This window comes from Nerophis lumbriciformis, linkage group LG09 (assembly GCF_033978685.3).
Source record: "Nerophis lumbriciformis linkage group LG09, RoL_Nlum_v2.1, whole genome shotgun sequence".
In the NCBI taxonomy this organism is placed as follows: Eukaryota; Metazoa; Chordata; class Actinopteri; order Syngnathiformes; family Syngnathidae; genus Nerophis; species Nerophis lumbriciformis.
The window spans coordinates 16,910,699-16,930,000 of NC_084556.2; the positions used below are offsets into that span (position 1 = coordinate 16,910,699).

Below are 19,302 nucleotides of genomic sequence, written 5' to 3' on the forward strand. Positions count from 1 at the left end.
AGGCCTGCGGCAGATTTGGTACAGCATGGCAACATAAGCTAGCTGAATTCTGATTGGATAAAAACTATAAAATAAAAACAGCGCTGGAAGGAGCACAATACGACATGAAGAGAATATGAATACTTTTAGATATTTAGGGAAAGTAAATTAAACATTAGTTTTATCTTTAATTATGATCATGATTTCTGGTTATGTTAGGCCAGCAGAGAAGGCCTTGCTGGTTCTGATGGCACACCACTGGTCAAATGATACCGAAGCATTGCATGAAACACCAGGGTTGATACTGTCACTTTAAGACCGATACATCTGCTATGTCGTTTGTATGCAAAGCGCCAAACTTTTTATCAGGTAGGGTTTGTGACCGCTCACTTTAAAGGAAGTCTGAGTGCCACGTTTTACATTTTTTGTCACCTTCACATCTAAATGGAACTAAGAAGGTAAGAAAAAAATCCCAAGTGTGGGGTTAGTTTGATTTTATAGCACTAAAATCTGTTCTTGTTTACTATTGAACTCATTGCCAGAGTTGTGTATATTCTGTATTACTTTTAGGGCACAGAGTTGAATTGAGAATTATGTTGGCCAAGTATCAAATTTGCAGGTCAAATGTAGGGACTTTAATCCAGTATCAATTATTAATGCAGCATCATTTGCCTATTAGAGATATGGCTCTTTGAAGGGAGACAGATCTTGAGACATACCTTTTCAAGAACCATTCAAAAGACTGGCTCACTAAGGGTGCATGGACGTTTTTTTGTTTTTTTTTAAAGTGTGACCATGTCTGTTTTTGGCACCATTACTATGGGAGGTTGTTTGCATTGGGTCATATAAATTAAATGCTGCGCTCAGGATGATTCAGATCATAATCGATCATAGAACTGACGTACTCATGTCTGCAAGATGGCAAAGCAACGGTGACTGATTTGACTTTTAAATTTGATTGAAATCTCACTGCAGCCAGGTTCCTTATTAAAACTCATGACAGCTCACAGGCCAAATTGAAAATGCCAGGAGGCAACACATGGGCCACAATTGCCATGTGGGCAATTGTATAGAATAAACCAGCTCAATTTCTTTAGACACAATTGAGTGTTTATTACACCTCTGGCACAAAGTAGCGAGAAAAAAAAAGATAAACTGTTTTTACTTTATTTATAATGACATGTTATCCACAATATGCAAACAAGCGACAGGCTACATTTGGCATCATGGAGATAAGCCTCATGCTCACCTACAGCTCTTGGCTTGGTGTGCAGACGAGGTTCATATTTGCAACCAAAACCATTAAAGTGCTGACAAGAGAAAAAAAAAAGGACTAACAAACCTGACATTTCAAGTAAACAGATTTCTAATTGGGGAAAAAGGTCTTTGGATTTCCTCAATCTGATGGTGGAAATGTGTCTGAAAACCAGCAGCAGAGAGCAAAGTGTTCCCGTTCGATGTCGTGGATTTTCAACACAGCGTTTTCCTCACTTTGCGTCCTCTGTTAACGCCGTTGAGGAGGTCGCACTGCTTCAGGATGTCAGATCTGCCACTTCGCAAGAAACACAAGATTGTAGTCTTGCACGTATCCTTGCACGGCGCGGACACGTGGCCCTTGTGTCGGAAGTACCAGAACTTCTGGAATAAGCGATCGTCTGTGATGAAGGTGCGGATGAGACCTTCCCAGTCGGAGGGGAACAGACTGGCGAGGCCATATGCCTCAGTGGCACGGTAAAGCAGAGTCCACTTGGGGTTCTGTTCTGGTTTACCAGGCTCTCCTGCTTTGTGGTTGGCCTCGGTCAGGTTGAGGATGTAGGTTTCGTGGTCCAGAACCAGACGAGAACTGTTTGGGTAGTTCCCGTCAACGTAGTACACGCGGTAACCTGGGACACAAATACAAGACTTGGTCAGCTCTATTTTTCTTTACTGCAAGACCGACTACTTGATGGACTCACTTGGGTTTAAATTGATGTAGGTGGTCACGCTGGGAGCAATAAAGGCAACCCCCAGAGGGCGGGTCATGGTCTCCCCGTCATAAAACATCTGGAACTCATCAAAGTGGGTGTGGCCAAAAAACTGACCAGTAATTGTGCTCTCATATCTGTAGAAAAATATATCATGTTAACCCAAATACTGACTTTTATACTTGCAAAAATAGCTCAAAAGGCTGGCACATATACTAACATTAACACGCGTCTAGTGCTAAAGTACATGTATACCTGCAAAATTAGCCAAACAAAAGCTAGCATGCTAATGCTGAGTGGAAGCCACAGTATGATCGCTACCCATTATAATTGCTTTATGACAGAGGGCAAACCTATAAGCACTAAATTTGCATTTTGGCAAGTTTTCATGGTTAGTTTACCCAAAGGGTTAAACAAGTTGAGAGGCTGAACTGAACACAGGCTTTTACTTGTGCATCAGGACTTCTGTGCATTCACTACCTCAATGACATTCGGAAATTATAGAACTCTTTAAAAATGGAAACTTTGCACACTCTGGGGCTTAAACAATTTAAAATAAATAAATCTGAGGGAGGCACAACAAGGAGGCAGAGGAGGCTCCATAGTTGCGGATGTAGGCCTACATTAAAAGTCAATATGGTATCAAAACATCTCGTATTATAATGCAAAGTTATGTAGTGCTGCAAACTACATTTAATTTAACATGTCAAAGAATCAAATGATGGCTGCATGCAAAATGCTTTATCTTGAAATTATAATCTAGATAAGTGTCAGAAAAAAATAAAAATAAAAGTGTTAAAAATCAGTGTACCTGTTGAGAATATGATAGTAGTTCCAGCTCCAGCTGCCCAAACACAGACCAGGTGGGATGTGACCAATGATGTGTACCTGCACACAACAAGACCATCATATTCATAAAGATGAAGTCATTCAAAGACATTGTCCTTTTTAAAAAAAAGAAAAAAGGTGTGATATGTTTACGACGTCTTCACCTTCTCTCCTTTGTCTTCGCTGGTCTGAAGAACATGGACCAGCCACTGCAGCTGGTTGGCGGGGTCTGTGGCGTTCACCATGAGCCAGAAGTTCTCGCGAGCGCAGAAGTTCATGTTTAGAGACACCACCCGCAGGCCCGGCTGGATCTCCATGGTGTAAAATCCTCCATACCTGGAACATGTTCAAGTAATACAGCAATTAACTCGCTAACACTGGTCTACAGAAGCAAATAACTGCCAGGGTTTAGAATTGGCGCAAAGCTAAAAAACAGCTGTGGCTGTAGGTAACCCCCTGGTGTTTTAACTACACACAATGACTGTATAGTCAGAATCCAGCAGCTTTATCTTTGCATGCAAAACTCCTGTTGGTGTGAAACTCATGCTCCACTTGCTGTACTGTTCATTATGTACTCATTAGCGCCATTAATGCTAACTGTGTAAAAGTTATTTGGAGTACACGAGAAAGTGTCTAATTAAAAAAACCCCAAAAAAATACTTTGAAATGTAAAGTTGAAAAAAAAAAAAAAACATTTAATTATCCTCATCTGTGTTGCAGTTTAGGTAAACAAAGTAGTTACCGTACCAACATTTTATTAATATGAAGAAAATCCTGCTCCTCCCTAAAGTTGTCCTACCCATTATTTAAGCAAACATCAAAGTAATGTCCACCTCAGAGTCTTCAAAGCGTGGTGTGGCAGCCATGGCGCCCACTCGTCAGCCATGGCGTCGTAGAGCCAGGCGGAGGACCTGTTGCCATGAACAAAAGGCGGAGGGAAGCTGTTCACTGGCGTGCTCTCGTGGTTCCCGATAGCGGGGTAGACCGTCACGTTGGGACCCAGGTGTCTGCCGGTAAAACAAGACTGTAATCCACAGCTAAAACATTTGAGTACCGTATTTTTCGGACTATAAGTCGCAGTTTTTTTTCTCCATAGTTTGGCCGGGGGTGCGACTTATACTCAGGAGCGACTTATGTGTGAAATTAACACATTACCGTAAAATATCAAATAATATTATTCAGCTCATTCACGTAAGAGACTAGACGTAAAATATTTCATGGGATTTAGCGATTAGGAGTGACAGATTGTTTGGTAAACGTATAGCATGTTCTATATGTTATAGTTATTTGAATGACTCTTACCATAATATGTTACGTTAACATACCAGGCACGTTCTCAGTTGGTTATTTATGAGTCATATAACGTACACTTATTCAGCCTGTTGTTCACTATTCTTTATTTATTTTAAATTGCCTTTCAAATGTCTATTCTTGGTGTTGGCTTTTATCAAATACATTTCCCCCAAAAATGTGACTTATACTCCATTGCGACTTATATATGGTTTTTTTCCTTCTTTATTATGCATTTTCGGCCAGTGCGACTTATACTCCGGAGCGACTTATACTCCGAAAAATACGGTAGTTTCATCAGAATCCACTCTATTACTTCTGGATGAGCCTGGTGATGACCGTAAGTTCCGACAGCTGCTGTTTCCTGGTTTGAGACCACACGTTGTGTGCAGGTATGTCTCCGGTCCAATAAACCCAGTCCCAGGGTCCGGTCCTGGCGACGTTTTCCAGAAGGTTCTCCACCGTCCTGAGCGGCAGGTCACACTTGCTGTACGTGCCCCAGTAACCCGCCTCCCTCCGCCGCCACAAGAGGACGTCTGAGTCATTACGGCAGCACAGAGGCTCCTTACAGTCGGCTGCAGTACCGCTGACATATTCCTGACATGGAATGGATTAAATGGTAAATAGGTTATACTTGTATGGCGCTTTTCTACCTTCAAGATACTCAAAGCGATTTGACATTTCCACATTCACACACTGATGGCGGGAGCTGCCATGCAAGGCCCTAACCACGACCCATCAGGAGCAAGGGTGAAGTGTCTTGCTCAAGGACACAATGGACATTAATGCAGAAACGACTCATTTTAACTTTGTGATACTGAGCAAATGAATGCGGTATAGCTCGGTTGGTAGAGTGGCCGTGCCAGCAACTTGAGGGTTGCAGGTTCGATCCCCGCTTCTGCCATCCTAGTCACTGCCGTTGTGTCCTTGGGCAAGACACTTTACCCACCTGCTCCCAGTGCCACCCACACTGGTTTAAATGTAACTTAGATATTGGGTTTCACTATGTAAAGCGCTTTGAGTCACCAGAGAAAAAGCGCTATATAAATACAATTCACTTCACTTCACTACCTGAAGAAGTTGTACCCTAGAAGGTCTGCATGAGTGTAGCTTAACATCCTATATCTCTTATTGCTTCTTTAGACAACAAAATAGTGCACTCCATTTAGCCTTAGTTGCTTTAAGAATCATTCACAGTCAAGTCCCTTACTTTGTCCCAGTGGATGTCAGTCAGAAACAGCACCCTGCTCTGTGGAGAACCAGGAGTGGGAGTTGCAAGCGGCTTAACAGGAGGCTTAGGGGTCTTTGGCAAGGTGATGTTCCACGACGCGTAGATGTCAAACTTGCCGCAGGAGGGCCCCACCAGCAGGGCGCAGGCTTCCTTGGGCCACAGCAGGGACTGCTGCAGGGCCCGGATGAAGTCGCTCCGGAAAAGCTCGGTTATTTCGTGACACACCTGCTCGTCTGCCAGGTGGAGGCGGATGCAGGCTTCGCCTACGGCGCGCGCCACTCGCTCTTCATTTGCGTCACTCTGGAAGAGGAAACAAAAAGATGTGGCAATATAATGCAAGATGTGGTACAGTTCAACAACCAAACTTCTGTTTGATTACATTTATTTATTTTAAATATATTTAAATACCCCCAATTTAAATGCATATCAACACATTGTAGTATAATTGCGTTTTAATATCAGCTAATGGCCAAAACGTGAATAAATGATTAGCTTTTAGTGCATTAGTTGCCGGGTGGCAATTAGCGGCACTATACTTTGAATATTGTAGTATTGAACAACAACAAAGTTTCTTTAGTTCATTTATAAAACACAATTTTACAGTTTGCTGGTCCTTGTCTGGAAATTGTTGAAGACCCCAGTAGGGTTATACGATATACCAGTACTAATAAAGTACCGCAGTAATAATTAATTAAAAACGGTGCTATACCGCCTCTGAAAAATTCTGGAACCTTTTTTTTAACGGCGCCGTCATCACGTTGTGACATTGCTGGTTTTACGAGCAGAGGAGTGTGTTAGGCTGCTCAGCAAGAGGTGTTTTAGACATGGCTAGCTAGCTAGCGGCTAACGTCCATCTGCAGTCGGCAGTGTTTTATCTACTTCTAACTCCCTAATCCTCGTTTCCATGGCGACAAATAAAGTACATGTCTTACAAGTATCATCCCTGCTGGACAAGGAATAACAAAACATGCTTCACTACACAACATAGGAGGATACAATAGCTAACAGCAAGCTCCAGAAGGTCCAGAATGTAAACAAAAGGGTGGGTCTACACAGATATTGTATGTAACAATACAAGTACAAGAGCTGTACCTTGTCAACACTACAAATGATTACATTTAGATTTTTTTAATCACAAAATCTTTTGCCTTTTTTTCCCCCCACCCTTATGTTTATAAACTCAGGAAATGGGTGTCTGGACACATGAGGACTCTAAATATGACCTAACTACCGTACTTGGTATTGGATTGATACCAAAATTTGTAGTATCCCATACACAAAATGTATGTCAAGTATCAAAACAAAAGAATAAGTGCTTATTACATTTTAAGAGAAGTGTAGATACAACATGTTAACAGAATATAAGCAGATATTAACAGTAAATGAACAAGTAGATTACAAATCAATGTCAAAATGTTGACAATAGAATGGGAAATGACAATGTTACTGCATACGTCATCCAAATTAGGAGCTCATGTTGGCTTACTACTAAAAGAGAAGTTTTCTAGAATGTTCACTCTTATTTAAGGTTAAAAAGTGTTCTTTGATTGCAATGAAATATGTTTATGTACTGTAAGATTGTTTGGTAAAATAAAGCCAATAACGACATTTTTGGTGGTCCTCTATGTTTAGAAAAGTATCGAAATACATGTTGGTACTGGCACCAAAATATTGGTATCTAAACAATAAACCCCTGCAATATTGTAGTGGTTTGAAAACTTAAAAAAATATAAAAAATCGCCCCAACATCCTTTTTTCAATGTGCGGCTCTCAGTGGAAAAAGTCTTGACAACATGCCCCTCTTTTTTAAAAATGTTTATTTTATTTTTTTAATTTGATTGATTGGTTTATTTTATTTTATTTTTTTAAAACAAGGACCTCGGTTTGTTACCACCGCTAACCATCATGGTTTAGCTTTAAACATGTGTTGTACTAGCAGGTGATTGCCTTGTGGTGTCTAAGAATTAATAACCATTATCATCATCAGTATTGAAAACTAATGATTTAATACTTTAAAATATATAACATTTCAGAAAATGTTTTGGTTAATTTGCATTATTTTATACATTTTAATGTATACACAGTACTTCAATTGTTCTACATTTTACTTGAAGAAAAAAATCTGGTGTCAAGTCTGCATACCATCAGTGTAAGGAAGCGCACAATTGAGGTCAGAAAAAGAGATCATGTGATTCCTGGTGCTAAACCAGCTATAAAAAACAGATGAGGAAGACTTTAGAACCTAAAGTGACCCTACAGTAGAGATTAGAAGTTGATGAGTATTGTTAAATGTTTAAAAATCGACATTCCACGTGACTTGACAGATGACAAACATGGTGGTGGTTTAGTTTGTTTGGCAAGCTTGTAAATGATTAAGTTACAGTCCAAGAGTTTTCAAAGTGTGGTCCAGTGAGCCTACTCTACTCCACTAAAAATAAAAAAATTCTTCAGCAAATTTACTGATCAAGCCTCACCTGTGTTTGGGCCATGTCCACATAAAAACACACTAAGCAGCCGTCCTGCACATTTTGGCCAACTCAGTGAAACATAAGACTGATTGACTAACATTGATGTACCCTTAACCGCATGCAAGCAAGCACTGACTTACTGTTTTTTTTTTTAGATAGGAGCAGTCTCTCAGCTAATTGTTATGCTTTAAGTAGCAAGCAAAAATTGGACTTACAAGCATACCCAAGTCACACCCACCATTAGTTGGCGTAGAAAATGACAGTGAACCCCGTAACATCTACCCTAAAAGGTGCAGTCTTGCTTGCCAGCATTAGCTTATAGCTAGAACTTTACTTGGAACTTTTTCCAACCACAGTTGGAGAATGTGGACAACAGTGCTGGGAAGTGGATGATATTCATTGAATTAAAAATAAATAAATAAATAAAAATAAAATAAAGGAATCAGAAACATGACCGACCGTGTCGCCAACTTGGCGGAGAAATTTGAGCACTTCACTGCTAGTCTGCACCATACTGAAGCAGAAGGAGCTTAACACCAGCAAAGAATGTTAATATCTAAACGGCAGATATTTGACATTAAAATATGGAGTAGCTGGAAGGATATACTGTACATTATCATTACTACATACTTCAATAAACTATTGTAGTTGTACAGCGGGTAGGGTTGTATTTTTGCCTCATTCCTGTAAGAATCCTGCGTGTGACTGGTGAATTAAGGAGTGGGACTATGCAGGACTAGCTTGAGTGTGCTCAACCACCAGGTATTAGCTTTGAGCAGATAATATTGTATCATTTCTTTCTGACTTTTTTCAGGTCAGTAGTGCATTTTTCACGCAGTCTTCACTCACGCTTTAAGTGAAGTATGAAGCAAAAACTAACCTAGACCCACTGTAGAACATTTTTTCCACAACATTAACCAAAACATTCTTTTAATAACTTTTTTTAAAAGGTTAAAAGTGTGCTGTTAGGGGGTGCAAAGCACCAATTACAACTACATTTCAAATACAAAACAATGGACGGAAAGAGCTCTGTAGTGTTTCAAGGTTTTTTGTACCATTTTTATACTCTTCTGGACCACAGATTTTGATCGTAATTCCAGATCCGTTTTCGGATCTTCCACCAGAAGGTGGCTTTACCACCTTCTGGTGGGAGAAACTAACTACTGATCGCGCAAGACACTTCTAACCAAGCTTCATAGCCATCAAACCCAAACATGGGAAGGAAAGGCTTCTACCGCAACACATGTAGAGGAAGAGGATGTGGAACAGAGTTCAGAATCAGGTAGTCTCCCAAGTTACATAATATGGAAGCTAGGCTTGATAGACCGCACGACATGAAATACTTGTCAAAAAAGTATTAAGAAAGTAAAGGAAGGCGTGCGGATACTGCTACACTTTGTGATGATACTGCAATACTGAAATAAATTGGTGGAATGGAGGAAAAGTGACTGGACTTGAGAAAGTAAATGTTTTAAGGAAGCAAACTGATGAGAAGGATCACATCTCTCAAAAGATGTGTCAGATTCAGCAGGTACAAGAGTCTGTCCGCATGAACAATGTGATTATGACTGGTACAAGTAGACAACTTTTGGCAATCAAATGTCCAACATCTTGTCCCGCCAAATGAGTTGGCAAAGTATGAAAATTTGCTGAAATTTTTTTATGAAATAAACGGCTTTTCTCAATTTGTCCACCGGATGTCGCGATAGCAATTCTGTTAGGCAAGCAAATGGTTTATACCGGGGCCAAGCAAGAGGTGGACAGTAAAGCGTGGCTGTGGCTCCTCTACCTCGAGGCCAAATAAAATGTCAAACCTGACGTTTTAAATCTTCTGCTTTGAACACATTGTTATTGCCGCAAAACGTCTGTCAAAAACAAGAAAAGTGAACGCAGAGTGTAACTCAACTCTCTTAAATTGTTTCACCGGTTTGTTGAGTTAGCACAGGATTCATTTGTGTATACGACAAATGAGGTATTTGATACCTTAAAAGAGTTTTTATTTATTTATTTTGTTCAATCCCAGACCGGCTGTGTGACCTAAAGGTTTGATGGCTTTGTAGATACACTGAGACAAAGTCTAAGGTCATTGTGTTTTTGAAACGGCACCATTTTTTTCTCTTTAGAATTTTCAACTAACTTGAAGTGTTTTGTCAAGAGAATTTTGTGATTCATACGTTTTCAAAATGTGCTTATTCTATTTTTGGCCAATGTAAAAACTAAAATCTGAAGTCTTTATTTTTGAGCTATCATGCCATGATTTTACCAGTCCGGCCTACTGGGGAATAGATTTTCCTTCATGTGGCCCTTGAGCTAAATGATTTTGACACCCCTGGTCTACATCAATGAGCACAACGGCAAAACGCAAAGTTGACATCGCCAAGAAGGGACGCAAGTTGAGAAAGGCGGTGGAAAATACAGAGCACCAACTGTAAAAATCTACATCAAGGTAAATGAAGACTGGAAGAAGACCATTTTTTAAAGACATCAAGAACTGGACAAATACTAAGGATGGCATCATGCGCACTACAAGGACATAAAAGACAACTCATAAAGACTTGATACATATGAAAGCGAATGACAATAACATTCTACAATATTAAGTATATTCAACATCCATTGATTATCAACAATAAGTTATTACTTATTCATTTCCCCCCCAACATTAATTTATTTCAAACAGAAGTTAACTTAGTGTAATAATGCAAAGGGTGGAAATTAACTATCAGTAACATACAAGAAGGGGCAGGATTAATAACAACCTTTGCTTTGTCCTAGGGAACATTTTTACTTACCATTTAAAACCTTGAGTGTATCAGTATGTGGAATTCAATTATGTAATGGGTTGAGCAATGAAGTCAAAGTACTAATAAGATCAATTCCAAGACATTGTTCAAACTCTGTTTACAACATGCAAGGAAAAAAATATTGATATTAAAATTCTTTAATCTTATTTATCTCATTGTGTGACTTTAAATTTAACTATTTGTTAATGGCAACCGTAATATTTACCTATTTATCCAATGTGTGTTACAGGTTGAGTACAAACAATTGTGTTGAAACAGAAATGCTCTAATTCTTAGCACTCCTTTTTTGACATGCTCTAAAGACAAACTGGAAATAGGCGCTGTACCATACTGTAACATGTTTAAAATAAACTAATACAGTAACTAGAAACAAACTCAAACCCAATCCAGTTTGCCTTGAAACATAACTGAAGTTAGTTAGCAGGTTTGAGGTGTTCTTTCTCAAGCTGCTACACCTCTCCACTCAAAGCATCTGCTGCCTCACACTTTGAAAATGGATGCAGTAAACTAAAAATACTTCTTATAGTAACGTAATGTAAAAAAGAAAATTATAACTTAGTAACGGTATTAGAACTACAAAAGGCTGTGTAGTTCCTCTAAAAAGCGGTATGGCTTGAATGGTAAGTCATCCGCTTTCAGTTCAGTTTTAATTGCAAAACATTTATGATTCAAATGAGCAGAAAGAAGTATAATAAAAAAAAAAGGTTTACCAGCAGAGCCACATCCAGGATGATGAAGAGACCTTGGCACACACGGCAAGAGATGTTGGTCCAATTGAATTTAAACCTTGGCAAACTGAGCCGTTCTATTACTAGGTCGGGCTGACCCGAGATCAGTGCCGGGTGACAGGAGCCGGACTGCGGCAGCACTAACAACAGCGCGCAGGTCAGCAGTAGCCCAAAGAAGGGCTGCAGTGACGGCAGCTGTGTCATGGTCCTTGTGGCAGCCTTTAATCAAATGTTGATACAAGAAAAGTGGTGTCAGGTGAGGAGTTTTAACGTGTACGTTAAAAAATGGCTGCTATATTCGAATACAAAAATGTATGATCATCAAAAGCTAACTTTTAGCCGGTACCTCAGTCAATGCAGACGGCGGTGCTTTGTCCTCCTCTGACCCGGGTAAGAAGCCACTCTTCCTCGCGTTTTAACCCAGCTAAGAGTCCTTAAAAAAGCGTCGAACAACAAACTGTTACGTTTGTGTTCCACTGCTGGGTCGACTGAGTCCCGCCGACTCTTTAAGGAAGTCAGACGGTCAGCTGGTTGGTCACATGACTGACATTTTCATCAAAGCGTAAATTTAAAATATTTGTATTATTACACTTTGAAAAATGTAAGTGTTAGTAATTTATTTTTAAAACTTGCCACCCTCGCTATCATGTGTCAACAATTGTATTTATACCCAAAAGAAGCAAAATGACAAACACGTGACACACGTCCTCTAGTGGTCGTAGTCTTCATTACACCACCCTACAGGGGCGAATCTACATTTAATATTCTAGGGTTCTTGGCCCCAGTATTACAATACTAATCGTAATCATGATTAAAACAACAATGCTTTTAAAATAAAAAGGTTCATTATTTTTTAAACGGCAATATATCTTGAAAAATATTTTTGGAATATGTTAAATCAAATGTATTAATAAACCCACATTTAGATTTCTTTCAAAATAAACCCAATTAGCTATATGGTATGTTGCAGTGTGCAAATAAATCTAAGATATAAAACAAAATACGTTATTGTTTATAAACAGGTTAGTTCGGGTTTGTTACTCAGCTATTGAGCAAAATTGCCTTTTTATCATCTTGTGAAATCGTGTGTCCTTAGAAACAACAGGAGTTCAGAACATTCAAATAGACCCTGCCAAAATACTTTCAAAAATACTAATTGATCATTCATACAGGACAGTTTTGTTAAAAAAAGAACAACCTTCACTCTATATCTTAAAAAAATCCTTAAGCTCTGACAACTATCCTTCAGTGAACTGTAATCACGGGAGTGGAGAGTTTTATTTTTTTAATTTTTTTATTAGCCTATTGGCTAACCTAGGATGATGTTGCTGTTAGAATATGACTGAAACAAAAAAATAGCTATGCTTGTGTTGCTCATGTTTTTGTTGTATGTGATATTTAGCATCTATTACATTTGACAAGGGCAAAGTTACAAAGCAAAGTCGGTCCTCGCCATAACGTGCTTCAAATTTTGCGGCTTTTTTTAAAAACATTTTTTCTACAAGCTTTGGTCCTTAATTAATCCTTTTCAAGCATAAAATGGCTAAATGATCTAAAAATAAAATTATTGCAGTAGCATTGGCTACTAGATGAGACCAAACCAATCAGAGCCCACTGTTCAGTATCATGGCCACTGATTGGTTCAGCCTCAAGCAGCATGACTATATTGAATTAAAAGAGTGTAAAGGTGACTAAAGAGTGTTATTTCATGTCTAATCAAAAGCAATAAACAAGGGACCACTACCTATGTTTTTGACAAATATGTTGTCAATAAATGATTTGGTCATTATATTAATGGCAACTAATTAAACACTTTTTGTCTCTGAAAGGACATCGTAGTGTAATTCAACACATGGAACCATTAGGACAAGTCTTACAAGCTTATGAGACAATTTAGTGAACGGCAGAGATGGCATTTATGGCTCTTTAAAGGGAGCCGGCTCTTGAAGAGCCGTTCAAAAGACTGGCTCATTATTATAGTTCCTTTTTTTTTTAATCAGGGAAATAATCACAAGTATCAGTTATATGATATGATGTAAATGAGAATCATTTAATTTAAACAGAATGATGTTGTGGCTTGAGCAGCCCTTTAAAACATTTGTGATTAAGGGCTATATAAGTAAACTTTGATTGATTGATTGATACTCTATTGGTGGGATTATTATTCTGTAATTATTCTATAATTATTCTGCAATATTGGCATATTATTTAATTTTTTGTTGTGCTTTCATGATAAGGCGGTACCATATTTCTATGCTATAGTTAGAATTCTACCTCACCTAAAAAATGTATAGCATTTTAACAATATAGAAAAATAACACAAATAATAAGTACGAATAAAATGCATTAATGGAAATAAAAAGTATAAATAAAACTACAATAAAAATTAGGACATAATAAAAGTGTGAGTACAAAATTGGACCGCCATACCAGGTGTGTCTACGCTTGAACTATTACCCTTCAATAAGAAACCCGAAATGCAAATCCAAATAATAAAAAAATAATAAAATAAATACAATTAAAAATAATAAGGAAAACATATTTATTTCTATATTTTTACAAAAAATAAATAAATATATATATATATTTTTTTTATTTTATTTTTTTTTTCATTTCAAAGAATGTTATTCCAAATGCTGCTCAGTTACTTGAACTCTGACTCATTTTCGAGTCCATTTGCCAGTCGGGTGGCAATTGCCTTTCTAAATTTGCATGTGCATTAAAAACAGGTCCGAAACAAACGGCTCATAATAGGGAATCGGTTCTCATCATTCACTTAAAAGGGGCTGTTTGCAACATTTATACAAATACCTAGAGGGTGCCAACTTACCAATGTATTTTACACAGTATATTTTTCTCCTACGTAATGACGTAATTACATACGTACAATCACATGCATTAACTTTAGGTCCATCCATTTTCTACCGCTTGTCCCTTACGCAAGCCTATCCCAGCTGCAATCAGAAGGCGGGGTACCCCCTGGACAAGTCACCACCTCATCACAGGGCCAACACAGATAGACAACATTCACACTCACATTCACACACTAGGGTCAATTTAGTGTTGCCAATCAACCAATCCCCAGTTAAAGTTAAAGTTAAAAGTTAAAGTACCAATGATTGTCACACACACACACTAGGTGGGGTGAAATTTGTCCTCTGCATTTGACCCATCCCCTTGTTCACCCCCTTGGAGGTGAGGGGAGCAGTCGGCAGCAGCGGTGGCTGCGCCCGGCAATTAATTTTTGGTGATTCAACCCCCAATTCCAACCCTTGATGCTGAGTGCCAAGCAGGGAGGTAATGGGTACCATTTTTATAGTCTTTAGTATGACTCGGCCGGGGTTTGAACTCACAACCTACTGACCTCAGGGCGGACACTCTAACCCAGTGGTTCTTAACCTGGGTTCGATCGAACCCTAGGGGTTCGGTGAGTCGGCCTCAGGGGTTCGGCGGAGGTCAAAACACACCCGACTCATCGTGTAAATACAAACTTCTCCCTATCTTCTTCTCAAACAATGGCAATAAAAACTGTTCTGATATTCTGATATTCTATCGGCGTATTACGGATACGGCAACATCTGACTGGTTTGCAGGTGTGTCATTTGTTGTGAGTATATGCACTGTGTTGGTTTTGTTGTTTGAACAAGGTGATGTTCATGCACGGTTCATTTTATGCACCAGTAAAAAAAACATGGTAACACTTTAGTATGGGGAACATATTCACCATTAATTAGTTGCTTATTAACATGCAAATTAGTAACATATTGGCTCTTAACTAGTCATTATTAAGTACTTATTAATGCCTTTTTCAGCATGGCCTTATTATAACCCTAACACTCTAACCCTGACCCTAACCCTAACCAAATAACTCTAAATTAAGTCTTTATTACTTACAATATGTTAAAAGTTAAAGTTAAAGTACCAATGATTGTCACACACACACACACTAGGTGTGGCGAAATTATTCTCTGCATTTAACCCATCACCCTTGATCACCCCCTGGGAGGTGAGGGGAGCAGTGGGCAGCAGCGGTGGCCGCGCCCGGGAATCATTTTTGGTGATTTAACCCCCAATTCCAACCCTTGATACTGAGTGCCAAGCAGGGAGGTAATGGGTCCCATTTTTATAGTCTTTGGTATGACTCGGCCGGGGTTTGAACCCACAACCTACCGATCTCAGGGCGGACACTCTAACCACTAGGCCACTATGTTCCCCTTGTGTCCAAATAACTATAAATTAAGTCTTTGTTACTTAGAATATGTTCCCCATACTAAAGTGTTACCAAAAATATATAACTTTGTCTTGAATTAGAAAAAAAACAGCATTTTATTTTTAACTAAAGAAGGGTTCGGTGAATGCGCATATGAAACTGGTGGGGTTCGGTACCTCCAACAAGGTTAAGAACCACTGCTCTAACCACTAGGCCACTGAGCAGATGCATGTCTTTGGAGGTGGGAGGAACCGGAGTACCCGGAGGGACCCCACGCAGTCACGGGGAGAACATGCAAACTCCACACAGAACGGTCCCGTGCCCAGAATCGAACCCAGGACCTTCGTATTGTGAGGTAAACGTACTAACCCCTGATCCTCCGTGCTGCCCTATTAACTTTAGGTGTTGTTAGCTAATAATAGCCATTTAGATAGCTGTCATTGAATGTATATTCGATCATAACAACAACATGACTGCGTATTGTTCATTGCTTCTCTTGGTCTGCTTTAGTATGTGTGCACATTCACCTGCGCCTACGTATTGATGAGACCGGGTGAGTGACCGCTGTAAACACCAATCGTTTGATTGATTGATTGATTGAAACTTTTATTAGTAGATTGCACAGTACAGTACATATTCCGTACAATTGACCACTAAATGGTAACACCCGAATAAGTTTTTCAACTTCTTTAAGTCGGGGTCCACGTAAATCAATTCATGGTAATCATTTTTATTCAGGCTGGTAAAATGTCTTTATTACATAAACTGTGTAATTGTGAAAAATATAGACAATTGTCAAACATACGTGTTCTGTTAAACCACTAATGGTCACTAATGGTGTTCTTGTTGTCATTTTTGCTTTGTGACATACTTGCCAACCCTCCCGGATTTTCCGGGAGACTCCCGAAATTCAGCGCCTCTCCCGAAAACCTCCCAGGACAAATTATCTCCCGAAAATCTCCCGAAATTCAGGCGGACTCAGGTCCGCATGGACCTGAGTCCGCTTTCCCACAATATAAACGGCATGCCTGCCCAATCACGTTTTAACTGTAGAATGATCGAGGGCGAGTTCTTGGTTTCTTATGTGGGTTTATTGTTAGGCAGTTTCATTAACGTCCTCCCAGCGCGGTAACAACACACAACAACAGCAGCAGTCACGTTTTCGTCTACCGTAAAGCAGTTCGTCTGCCGTAAACAGCAATGTTGTGACACTCTTAAACAGGACAATACTGCCATCTAGTGCATTTGATGAAAGCACTTTTGTGCGTGCCACACAGCAATGCATCATCAGAGAGGGTGTTCAGCATGGTTGTAAAATAGTGACGGAGAATAGAACAAGGATGGACAATTCAACCCTTAACTCAACAAGTATATGTGTAAATAAATGAACACTGAAATTCAAGTATTTCTTTTATTTATACATGTATATATATATATATGTATATATATATAATAAAATAAATATATATTTATAGCTAGAATTCACTGGAAGTCAAGTATTTCTTATATATATATATATAAATAAATAAATGATAAATGGGTTGTACTTGTATAGCGCTATTCTACCTTCAAGGTACTCAAAGCGCTTTGACACTACTTCCACATTTACCCATTCACACACACATTCACACACTGATGGAGGGAGCTGCCATGCAAGGCACTAACCAGCACCCATCAGGAGCAAGGGTGAAGTGTCTTGCTCAGGACACAACGGACATGACGAGGTTGGTACTAGGTGGGGATTGAACCAGGGACCCTCGGGTTGCGCATGGCCACTCTTCCACTGCGCCACGCCGTCCCTATATATATATATATATATATATATATATATATATATATATATATATATATATATATATATATATATATATATATATATATATATATATATATATATATATATATATATATATATATATATATATATATATATATATATATATATATATATATATATATGAAATACTTGACTTGGTGAATTCTAGCTGTAAATATACTCCTCCCCTCTTAACCACGCCCCCAACCACGCCCCGAAATCGGAGGTCTCAAGGTTGGCAAGTATGCTTTGTGAGGAAGTCCCAAACAGCACAGTTGAAAGAGCCGTTCAAAAGAGGCAATTCGATCGTGAACGTCACATCCCTAGGGAATGTTTTTTTTGTTAGTTTTTTTGATTGAAACTTTTATTAGTAGATTGCACAGATAAGCACATATTCCGTACAATTGACCACTAAATGGTAACACCCGAGTAAGTTTTTCAACTTGTTTAAATCGGGGTCCACGTAAATCAATTCATGGTAATATTCATGGTATTTATTTCAAATAATTGTATTGATGTTATGTCATTTAAACTTTAGAAGCAAACAGTCGCTGTGTGTACTGCTTGTGGGACGCTGGAAGCCCAAGCCACGCCCCTTGACAGCATCTGTAGAGTGTGCTCATTTAAACTTTTTTTTTTTTTCCACTTCAGTGGCACACAGTGACAGATAGTTGTAGCCGGTGGGGACGAGTGCAAGTCTATCTGGGAAATAATCTGCCCGCGCGTTAAGCTGCTTTATCTCCGCCGAGCCGAGCCTGAACCGGGACAGACAACACGGGTGGAGGAAGAACCAAAACAAAGCGCCAAGTTGGATAATTCATCCGTTTTTGGAGGACAAGAAAAGGAAAAAAAGGATTTTGGTAAAAGTTTGCTGCTGACTGAAGCAGAACACCAGTGCACACTGAGAATCGAACAGTGGGAAACTGGCAACGGTTGTTTGGGCATGGAACATATTACACTTTGGATATTCTTGATAACTACTTACGTTTTGTCAGGTAAGATCACCTATTAATTTACTATGAAAAAATGCTGCGGTTAAACAAAGACACACAAATGTAACAATTATGAAAACATGCAGATCCAGACATTTTCTCATACAAAGTTGCATTGGGGAATCAAATGCTGCAATAGTTCAATACTGCAAATATCAGGATGGAATATTTTATATTTGGCATAATAAATAATTCTGATGACATTAATTGACATACACCAGCACAAAAGCTGTCCAAATCGTATATTTTATATTATAAAGAAAAATCTTATAGACAACTCTTGGTTGGTTGGTTCAAATGTATACAGTTGCGATATATCACATATTTCTCATTTCTCCTTACAACATGCCTGAAAAGAAGTAGGAAGACACAGAGCTTATTTAATCCTACGCCTTTTCCACTTCATAGCAATTACAAACACATGTTCACTTCCTGTTCTCAATTTTAACACAAATTACAGAAATTTTTTCGAAATACAACAGTTCTACTAATAAATAGTTAAGTCACTTATGATTCACATACTGAGATGAATAATATCTCATTTTCAGTAAGTTCAAGACATTTCTAAAAATTACTCTTCCTTGTACTTTGTAAACACACTAAACACATTGAGTTTGAACAGCCCCTTAAACTGGATTATATTAGTACATTGTTTGATTTATTTGCTTAAACCATTACATATTTTAATCCCACATAGTAAGGGTTTTAAATGTTGTACGTGCATTCAAATGTTTTAAATTAAATTGCCCTCTTACGTTATATTTCTCCTCTTATGTTGAGAAAAATTGTTGTACATTCTTAGGTAGCAGGTTAGTTTGTTTTTTTGTACATAATTTTAGCTGTTTGCAAATGCACCAAATCATTCAATTTCAATATTTTTTATTCAATAAATAAAAGGTTTGTATGTTCTCTACATTCAACGTTATGTATTATTGTAACTGACCATTTTTTGTAACACGGTTAGCGAGTGAAGTGGACTTTCGTAGTTATTT

At 38.6% G+C, this 19,302-nt stretch overlaps 2 protein-coding genes across 3 annotated transcripts in view; one reads left to right on the plus strand and one right to left on the minus strand.

Moving 5' to 3' along the window:
• Positions 1–1,132: 1,132 nt before the first annotated feature.
• On the minus strand, positions 1,133–11,822 carry smpd1 (sphingomyelin phosphodiesterase 1). The gene is made up of 9 exons (XM_061962477.2): positions 11,639–11,822; positions 11,275–11,511; positions 5,272–5,592; positions 4,378–4,658; positions 3,605–3,778; positions 2,936–3,107; positions 2,755–2,831; positions 1,935–2,080; positions 1,133–1,862 (listed from the first exon to the last, which is right to left on the minus strand). Exons 2-9 carry the CDS (start codon positions 11,494–11,496, stop codon positions 1,450–1,452), a joined length of 1,806 nt encoding a protein of 601 aa, XP_061818461.1. The 5' UTR covers positions 11,497–11,511; positions 11,639–11,822; the 3' UTR covers positions 1,133–1,449.
• The window catches only part of nectin1a (nectin cell adhesion molecule 1a), a 41,482-nt gene continuing 33,599 nt past the window's right edge, over positions 11,420–19,302 (plus strand). Inside the window, exon 1 of one of the 2 annotated variants that reach the window (XM_061962479.2) lies at positions 11,420–11,548. Coding sequence is in view for 1 of the 2 variants with exons in the window: in XM_061962478.2 (XP_061818462.1) it covers positions 18,262–18,313 (52 nt within the window). In the remaining variant the exon portion in view is untranslated. Of the gene's footprint in view, positions 11,549–17,982; positions 18,314–19,302 lie in introns of those variants that run through there. The other variant, XM_061962478.2, reaches the window with a different exon arrangement.